The sequence below is a fragment of the Alligator mississippiensis genome, chromosome 3, assembly GCF_030867095.1.
Source record: "Alligator mississippiensis isolate rAllMis1 chromosome 3, rAllMis1, whole genome shotgun sequence".
NCBI classification, from domain to species: Eukaryota; Metazoa; Chordata; order Crocodylia; family Alligatoridae; genus Alligator; species Alligator mississippiensis.
The window spans coordinates 31,849,487-31,859,059 of NC_081826.1; the positions used below are offsets into that span (position 1 = coordinate 31,849,487).

Below are 9,573 nucleotides of genomic sequence, written 5' to 3' on the forward strand. Positions count from 1 at the left end.
GCCTGTAATTACAGCACATTGGAGCAGATTAATTCATTGAGTCTGCTGGAGTGTAGTAACTACTGCACTCCAGCAGAATCCAGTGTCCTGTGTATCAGCAACCCCACACTGAAATATGGCAGTGGGGGCACTTTAACTAAAGGGTGTTAGAAGAGCTTTAGTTAAAGCGCCCCTGCCAACATTTCTCAGCATGGGGATGCTGATACACTTGACAGCTCTCGAAGTCACTCTCATTAAAGTGCCCTCCCCGCAACTCCTGGAGCACATGTATAAATGTCCAGTTTTTAAGTGATGCTTAATGAGCATTACCCTATTTTAATGAGCATTAAACAAAAAGCACAGGTTTTTTAGTGATGCTTTAATGCACATTAAAATAGGCTAATGCATATTAAAATGCACATGTTGAAGCACCCTTTGAGTCCTCCTGAAGACCCTATGGATTCCAAGGGATCTTGCAGGAGGTTAGAGTCATCACTAGGGTTGCCAACTCTGATTGAAGCTATTCTGGGAGATTTTTTTTCTAACGTGACGTAAAGCCATTAATTCTGTTCAACCTGTTCGCAATATCAATCTCTCAGATTACTTTCAATAGTCACTGGGAGATCGATGCTGATTCCGGTAGACTCCTGGCCAATCCAGAAGGGTTGGCAATCCTAGTCATCACCACTCTATGCCTGAACCTCCTGACTTCCTGGAACTCTGGTTGGTTGGCTAATGAAAAGACTGGTTATGTATAACGATTAGGAATTGCCCTGTTATACCCCCACCCATGACCACTTCTGCAGGTACAGCTCACTTTGTTTCCCTGCTCCTAACTCAAACTGGTTTACATACATTGCATAAACTGGTTTGAGCCACATCGGTTAAGTCTGATACTAGTGTAGGCTGGGCTGGGCTGGGAGGGGTGCCCAGCCTGGGCAGACATACTGGGAGATGTAGTCTGCAGTGGGTCCTCACCATCCACTCCCCAGCAGCGGGAGCGGGGTCTGCTAAGGCCCTGCTCTCCTCGCGCTGAGCTCAGGGAAGCAGCAGGGCCGAGCCGGCAAAGCCGCGAGTCACCCCCTGCCCTCAAGTCCCTTCCCATGGGTTTGGGAACAGCAAGGATAGCTTTCCATGAGCTTTCCATTATCTCAAGGGATGGCACCCTTGAGATAAACCAGGTTTATCTCAAAGCAGTTTCAGCCAATTTCAAAGTGGTTTATGTGCACCGATGCCCCACGTTCCAGTCCTTTCTATTGCTGTTGCCTTCTCCCCTTGGACTACGTTCTCCCTGGGCCTCCAACAACAAACCAATTCCTCCCCTTGCCCAGGGATAATATCTGCACCTGCCCTTAAAACTGAATCTGAACAGGACAGACTTAAAGACCCGGAGGCCGAAGCTTCACTGTGGAGAAAGGTTTTTAAAAATGCTTCGGCTTCCTGGTCTTTTAAGTTCAGATACAATTTTAAAGGCAGGCTGTTTTTGCTCGTAAGATGTAAGACACCAGGGTGCCAGCCCGGACCTTGGCAGCGGCTGGCGTTTGGCCTGACCATGGGGCTCCTGCAGTCCCCGGTTCTTGTGGGTCTGGAGAAACCCCTCGCCCAGATCGGACCCTTGCACCCAAAGACACCACGTCGGACTGGTGAAGGCGCCGTCCTTTTGCGAACCTCGCTGTCCCCAAACCCGTGGGAAGGGACCCGCGGCTCAGCGCGAGGAGAGGGGGCCGCGGGCAGCCCGAGCAGGAGGGCTGGGGGCTGGATGGCGAGGACGTGCCGCAGACTACATCTCCCAGGATGCCTGCCCGGGCCGGGCGCCCCTCCCAGCCCAGCCCAGCCCAGCCCAGCCCTGCCCACGCCGCCGCCGCCTCCAGCGCCCAGCCCCGGCGGAGCGTGCGGGGCTCCGGGCGGCGCGGGGCGGCCGGTGGATGCGACAGCCCGAGAGGTGGGTGCGGGTGCGGGCGCGGGCGCGGGCGCGGGGCGAGGTGCCAGCTCTGCCCCGGGCGCGGGCTGCGAGGGGCTGCAGCGGGCTCCGGCCACGAGGAGCCGCCGGGAGGCCGCGCACGTCGCCTCTGCGGCCGGGCGCTTGGCCTCGAGGTCCGCGGGCATCCGTGGTGCGGGGCGCGGGCCGGGCTGCCCGACCCACGCGGGGTGGGAGGCCGGCTCCGTGCTGGGGCTTCTCCGCCGGGCTTTGGCGGGATGCTGGCGTGGCCGGGGGAGCCCCTCGTGGGGACTGACTGCACCTGCCAGAGGACCGGAGCTCCCAAGGCTGGATGCAAACCATCGCCAAACAAACACAGTGTAGTTCATGTGCATCAGTCTGCTTCCCCTGGAATAGTTCTGTGACCTTCCCGCTGCCTTTTTGATGCATCATCCTGAGGTTGGGGGTCCCCCCTCGCCCCTGTTGTTGCAGCCTGAAAAGCAATGCGTGGCACAGGGAAGGCGTTTAAGGGTTTCACGGTGGGCTCCCCCCGCCTGGCCAGAGAGGGGTTCGAGCCAGGAGTGCAGTGATCAGCATCTCTCGTGCCATGATCTCGCTTGGTTGTTATTGACAGCGTCCTGAAGCGCAGCTGGCGGGAGAAGCCTCCGATGGCTTGCATGGAGCTGCTGTACCTCGCCAAGGAGGGCAGGCGATCCGATCTGTGCAACAATGTGGACTGGAGCTTGCGTGCCTCTCCCTACGAGCCGCACAGTAGGGGCGATGGGAGCGCGAGAACAGCCACGGCAGTGGCAGCTCTCTGCTGCGAGAGGCACTGCAAGTCCACACAGAGGGCAGCCCTAGCAGGTCCCACCGCTCCTACCTCCTCCACCTCTGGGCCGTGTCCGGAAGCATCGGGCAGCACCCAGCCCTGCTGCCACCCGGCTCCCCTGGATGGAGAAGAGGAGGCAGACAAGAAGAGAGCCTGCTGCTGTGCTCAGGAACTAGAGACCTCATTTACTTCCGTGGATGAAAATGTCAACCTGGAGCATCCAAAAAGCGCCCCTTCTGTTGTGAGCAGCTGCTGCCAGGGCCAGGACCCCCCTCCTCAGGACAGTTCTTGCAGAGAGATCCCGCTTGAGTGGGTTCATGATTCTCCCTCTCTGATCTCTGAGGACGAGGATGACGCTGCCTCGGAAGCTGCCTCAGGGAAATCTATAGATTATGGGTTCATTAGTGCCATCTTGTTCCTGGTTAGTGGAATTTTGCTAGTGATTATTTCCTATTTGGTACCCAGAGATGTGACTGTGGATCCTAACACTGTAGCTGCCAGGGAGATGGAGAGACTGGAGAACGAGAGCGCTAGAATCGGAGCTCACTTGGATAGGTGTGTGATCGCAGGTCTGTGTCTCTTAACTCTGGGGGGCGTGGTGCTGTCCAGTTTATTAATGATGTCTATGTGGAAAGGGGAGCTGTACAGGAGGAATAGATTTGCATCCTCCAAGGAGTCTGCAAAGCTGTATGGGTCTTTCAATTTCAGAATGAAATCGGGCCCCAATGATAACACACTGGAGTTATCATTAGTGGAAGAGGATGCACTGGCTATAGATAATTAGTGTAGTCGTGATTTCTCAGGCAGCACTTGTACAGAAAAGGAAGTTTTATTTGGAAAGCAAGGACAGCTAAAGATAGCTAGTGATGCAGTTTTTGCCTGACAGGAAAGGTTTTCCTTTAAAGTTTATAATTGATTTTTTCCATTATATGGATACTTGTTCTTAGGGAAAACATGCAAGAGATAATATAATCAATATAAAATACACTTTCTGGTGAAAGCAGCGAATACAGATTTGTGATTGCCAGGTTCCTTAAATGCTCCTTTATCCTGTTATAAAATATACGCCTCAGTGTCTTTCCTGGGATCACCCCAACACAGAACACTAACATCCTGCCTCCCTAGAAGCTGTTATTGTATCAGCCTACACAAGGATTATTAACAGTCTACTTGGTAGATGTGCTAAGGGATATGACCAATAATCAAGTTGCAAGACTGACATTTAATTAAGGATGACAGTCTTTTTTTTATATGCTTTCATTTTTAAGCTGCCCTCTTTTCTTGCTGTGACTGGCATGAGTGCATCATGCATTCATTTACCACAAATATCTTTTCTGCCCAACTAGTAGCATAATTAATGATGATTATTAAAATATAGAATAAAGGGTAATGGGCAGTGGATTAAATGGCTCAAGGCTTTGATAGTAAAATAAAGGGCCTTTCTTCTTTAGGTCATTGGTTCAACTGCAATTACAATCCGTAGTGTTAGGAAGAATGTTAACTTCCATGGCTGCTAACTCCTATGAAGTTAGTTTAGTGGATAGATGCTGGACACCTGTCCTGATAGGGGAACTGCACTGCCATAACTTGACATCTATTGAGCTCTTTTTTGGAGTCTCAAAAATGCTGAAGACTTAACTAGGATGGAGATGGAACAATTTTCTCACAAAGTACCTCCTTAGAAGAGGGAGCAGGACTCTGCGTGTTCTAAGGTTGTCCGTATCATCTGTCCTCTTCAGATGTATCCATTATGGCTACAAACCCTTCCAATTTCCCAAGAAGTGAAAAAAGCAAGGTGTTGCATTTTGCATGGGTCAGAAAATAGCTTTCTGTGCTACTCCAGTTAGCAGCCTATTTCTTTATCAGCTGCTTTAAAAAGTCAATGTCACAGGGAGAAATGTTAGGTATCCAGCCACTGAGTGACAGATAATGAGTTCATATACTATAGCAAGTCAAAGATAGGTGATATTATTAGTGGCATGGGTAGCGCAGTGGCCAAAAAATTAAACTCTAAAGGAAACTATTGTCAGCCATCTTCTGGGGAAGGCTATAATAGTTGTGTTTTATATCTTTTGTTTGGGGGAAATAACAAAGAAACAAACAGCATACATGGTAGAGGCGGCTAGACTGAAGCTTGCCAGCCACATGAAGCTCCTGGAAAGTTTCATTATGGCTTCTGAAGAAACTTAACCTAACAGCAATCTATTATTTGTGCTGGGATGCTGTATGGGTGCTGTATGGTGTGATATCTGGGAGTGTGTCCAAGAGTCCTTGGCCACGTCGAGATTTTGGTTTACTGCAGAGCGTTAGGAGGTTTGGTCACCCCTGTTATATAACAATATAATTTTTTTATTTACTCCAGTTGGGCACATTCTGATCCACTGACAAGATCCACTGGTCCACTGGCTTAAAAATGGTGAATTATTGTTAAAATAACAAACCCCCTCAAATAAGTGTCATTCTCACTTCTTAAATCTATTTGCATTTCGAATGCATATCAGAGGAATCAGCCTCTCATCTGAGGCTGAAACCTAATGTTGTTTTGACTTTCCTACCTCAGACCTAGGGTGTACAGGCTGTCAGTATTTCCACTTCAGCCTTGCATGAATAGTCCAGATCATGAGTACTGCTACTCTGTAAGACGGAGTAGCCCACAGCTACAGCTAAGCTGTTTTAGCAGAGGGTGTTGAAAATAAGCATCTACTTTAAAGCGCAGGAGGTACTCTGAGAAGAACACTCAATAGTTTGGGACTCAAAACAACTGAATAAGAAGATACTCTTTATACTTGAACTGTGCTCTGATTAGGTATGTTTGGGAAGCAGCTTGCCACCTTAGCTCTTTCTTTTAATTCTGTAATATTGCAGTGTGTTTTTCAGTTAATATAAATAGACTGCAGATCCCTTCCTTCTCACCTCTTTATGGGTGAAGTTGCATGTTACACCTAGACCAAACTAAGGCAACTTAAAATGCAAGCATCCACACATTAAAGCTCATTAATTTGTGCTAAGGGCCCTCTGAGCATTTCAATGTTATGCCACTTCAGACCAGGGCTAACTCTGGGCTGTGCTACCTAACTCATTTTAGACTAATTTCAGTCTGCTCCACAGAGATAAAATGAACTATTTGTAGTTCAACACCCCTGGATGCACTGCTCCCAGCCTCCTCTCCACCCAGAGCAGGGATAGAGTCCTGGCTCCTAGCTACATCCATGCACACCAGCCCTTTAGTGGCAAATCAGAGCTGTGCAGGCAAGAAGCACTCTAGAAACAGTCCTAACCCTTAACAAGAGACTGCTCACAGCATATTCGGACTTCAGCACCGGCTAACATTCTGTCGATTTAGTAACGACACCCTGTGTTATGGTGGGAAGGAGGGAGTCCTGAGGAAGAACACTGAGGAGTCTATTATCCACTACAAGTCCATTATACCCTTCTCTCTGGCTGCTCCATATCACGAGTTAAATGAAGGACTTGTATTTGATGTTGAGCTGGGGTCAGCCTTTTTTGTTCAGTTAATCCTGTGTGCTTGCATTCACACAGGATTATGAAGCACTGTTTACCCAGTTAATAGATTTAGACAACCAAAGGCATCTATATCACTCTTTCCTAAAGGCCCACTGACTGACACAGTAGCCATCTTACAGCCAGCCAGAAGGATCTGAACTCATTCCTGTTTTCCTACTGTTCATATTACATTATTTGTAAGTAATGTTGTATTGTTCTGGTGCTTTAATGTTGGCTCAGAAATAGAGATGCCACTCAAAATGTTATGGCATGCAGACTGTCATTTCCTTCATTGTTGTTTTGTAGTTTTGGGGACAGATATAAGGCCATTGTAACAGGAGCACAGTGGACCATGCCCACGTTCCAGAAGTGTGTGTTTGTGTGTGAGGGCTGGGATTCACTGGGGTAAGCATCTAAACACTGGTTTTAGGGGCCATTCCTGTGGCCATGTGGATGTGCCATCATTAATCCAGTTCTTACCAGGAGTAAATTTCAAAAATCAAAAAGAGCTTCTACATCCATGTAAGGGGTGGTGCTTTGGCCCATCTGAATCCAGAAGAATGATGAACAGAGATGATAAAAAGAACTGTAATATGGGTAGGGAAGATTTTTCCCCTGCCCACCCTTTCCCCCAGGTAGATGACAGTCTGCTACTGGCCCTTACTGGCAGCAGCATGCTACTCAGACAATGCTTCCTCTCAGTCATGGTTGGCAGTAGCATAACTAGGGATGGGTGAGCAGAGCACCAGCCCTGCATGCCGATTTACAGGGGATGGCCGAATGGTGGCCCCATGTGGGGAGGCTGCTTTGCAGCTGTATCAGCCCACACCTGGCAGCAGCTGTAATAGCAGTTCATATGCTGTAAAACTCTCTGGCACTTGGCATTTCCCTTCTCTCCACTCTTGGGTGCAAATTCCTCTCCGCCCAGGGTGCCAAATTCCTTTGCTGGTTACACCTCTAACAGTTGGGGTGTGATGCCCACTACATAGGGATGGTGGTGTTTTAGTGGGTTTACTTAGTTCTATATGTCCAGGTGTGAAGCCCAATGAAACCACACTATAGGAGGCAGGTAAGGCAGAAGACTACTGTATCTCCATAGCCTCTGTCTGTCTGAGTTTCCTAGGACAGAGGCTAACATTTACAGAGAAGCTCCATCCAGCAAAGCTTAAACAGGCTTTTTTCAACCTACGACCATTTGTTGAATGGGTGGAGAAACTTGCTAGCCTCCATGGGCACATGCAGTGCATCACACTTAGTCTGATGTGAGGCCTGTAGTTGGAAATTAATTGCTCTAAATTTTTAATCACACTGGAAAAGGTCTGAAGCAGAGGCTAGTAATTTTTCAGATTTGCTGTTTTTATTTTTTTTAATTATACCTACATGTAAAATTGGAATATGTTTTTATAGCCACAAAAATACAGTAGCTGAGGCTATAAAGTTTCCAAATCCGTTATAAGAACCATGGCATGCCTTAATGCTTGTTGTTAGCACTGGGAAAGAGAATATTTTCCATACTGTATTTTGTGAGAAGTTTTCTGACTCTTTGCAAAATCCTGTCACCAATCATGAGTGAACTGTTTTTAAAGAATCCTCAGGGTTTCCATAAATGTTTTAAGGAAGAAAAGCTAATAAAATGGCCTCAGTCTACACAGCAAAATGTGGGAAATCCAAAAACGTAATTAATGTAGTTTACATGGTTTCTTTCTCTTACAATATTGTTTACTACAGAAAAGGGAAAGTGAGGCTTTCAAGAGCGGAGAGCACCTGGGGTAGGAAATAAAGTATTATGACATCTTCTCAATCCCAGGCTGCAGGGAGTGAATGATGGGCTAATACAACATTTCACTTTTAGGTCTCTGGTTCTAATGAAGCACAGCATGCTAGAGACCAAAGCCTGTCGCTGATGGCTGGTGGTGGCCAGTAGTTTGTAGTTTCAGTCCAAATGTTCACATCCACATCACAGTGGATAAATGTTCACATCACAAAAATAACCTCTAACCCCAAGCAGAAAGTCTCAGCAAAGTTTAAGGATTAAATGGCATGAAGAATGAATTGCCCCTTCCTATGCAGAGGTGACTCAAGTGCTCCTGCTCAGAGCTAATGGAAGAGAAGGGGCAGCCTGGGGAAGTTTACCATCGCTGCCCACGTACTCTGCCAAGATCAGTGGGAGCCTCCATTATTTGTGTTTATAAATCTGGCATTTTACATGTATACCAAAATTTTCCCAGCTGGATCTAGGAGGCTGAGTAAAACTGGAAGGCACTGGGATAATAAATCAGGATGTGCCAACCACCCTCTACTAAATGACAGATCAGTCAAAAGCTAAATTGTGGACAAGACTTGACCTAATCCCAGATCTTTCCCATTTACCAGTTCTCTCTTGCATGGCCAGACCTAAGATCCAGGTAGTCTGCATAAGCTATTAAAGGGATTCTTACTCTCCAACTACTGCCAGGCCTGCAGATGTTGTCCAGGTCAGAAGCTGACTTTAGGAATAATCAAAATTAGAATTTAACCTGCAGCTTAGTTTTACCCATTTGTCCACAGGGGTAATTTGGGGTTGTTTTTTTCCTTTCTTTAATTAGAAACTTGTGACCAAAGCCTACTTGGGAGTATTGCAAAACAAGGACCATCATAAAATGATCTCCGGTTCTGTTACTTAGTTTTGGTAACCACCCTGTTTACCCAGGGACAGCCAGCCTTATTTTCTCACTGCCATCCTCTAATGCTAGACCTGAAGCCTAGAAAATCATTTTAAGCTCTCTCCTGGAAAGCCATTCTGGGTTGTTGCTGTTTTAATATGTTTACAGTTTTTAATCTTTTTAATTATTTTAAAACTCTGTCTGTAGTAAATAATGTTTACCAACTGGGAAAATGACTGATTTAATTTTGTAAATCTGCATTTTGAACTGCTACAGGGCAAAATGTTACAGTTAATGTGAGCTTTTCAATAGTGCATTTGATGCCTTATTATAATAGTAATGGTGTTCTGTACAGGTGTAAAATAAAAAACAATGTAAAGTTAATTCTGTCGTTATCACTGTTGTCTTATTCCTTTGCTAAGATGTACTTGGCAATATGAGTAGTTGTATCTTCTTACTGCTAAACAACATATCCAGTAATAAGGATTATTTTCAGTAACCTGCTACCACCTCACATCTATTTAGAGAATGACTCCACCCACTCAAGTCAGTAGGGGTTATGTTAATGACTTCTCTGGAAAGAGAGTCAACTCTGGAAAGGGGACTCTGGCTCAGCGATACAATCTTAACTCCTAGAGATCGTGCTTCTTAGTGGAATCCTCACCTGGAATTCGGGGCCCAGTTTTAGTAGACGACGCACA

At 46.8% G+C, this 9,573-nt stretch overlaps 1 protein-coding gene across 1 annotated transcript; it reads left to right on the forward strand.

The window, feature by feature from the left end:
- Positions 1-1,820: 1,820 nt before the first annotated feature.
- Positions 1,821-9,256, forward strand: TMEM74 (transmembrane protein 74). Its single transcript, XM_059723809.1, has 2 exons — positions 1,821-1,921; positions 2,532-9,256. Exons 1-2 carry the CDS (start codon positions 1,905-1,907, stop codon positions 3,508-3,510), a joined length of 996 nt encoding a protein of 331 aa, XP_059579792.1. The 5' UTR covers positions 1,821-1,904; the 3' UTR covers positions 3,511-9,256.
- The last annotated feature ends 317 nt before the right edge of the window (positions 9,257-9,573 follow it).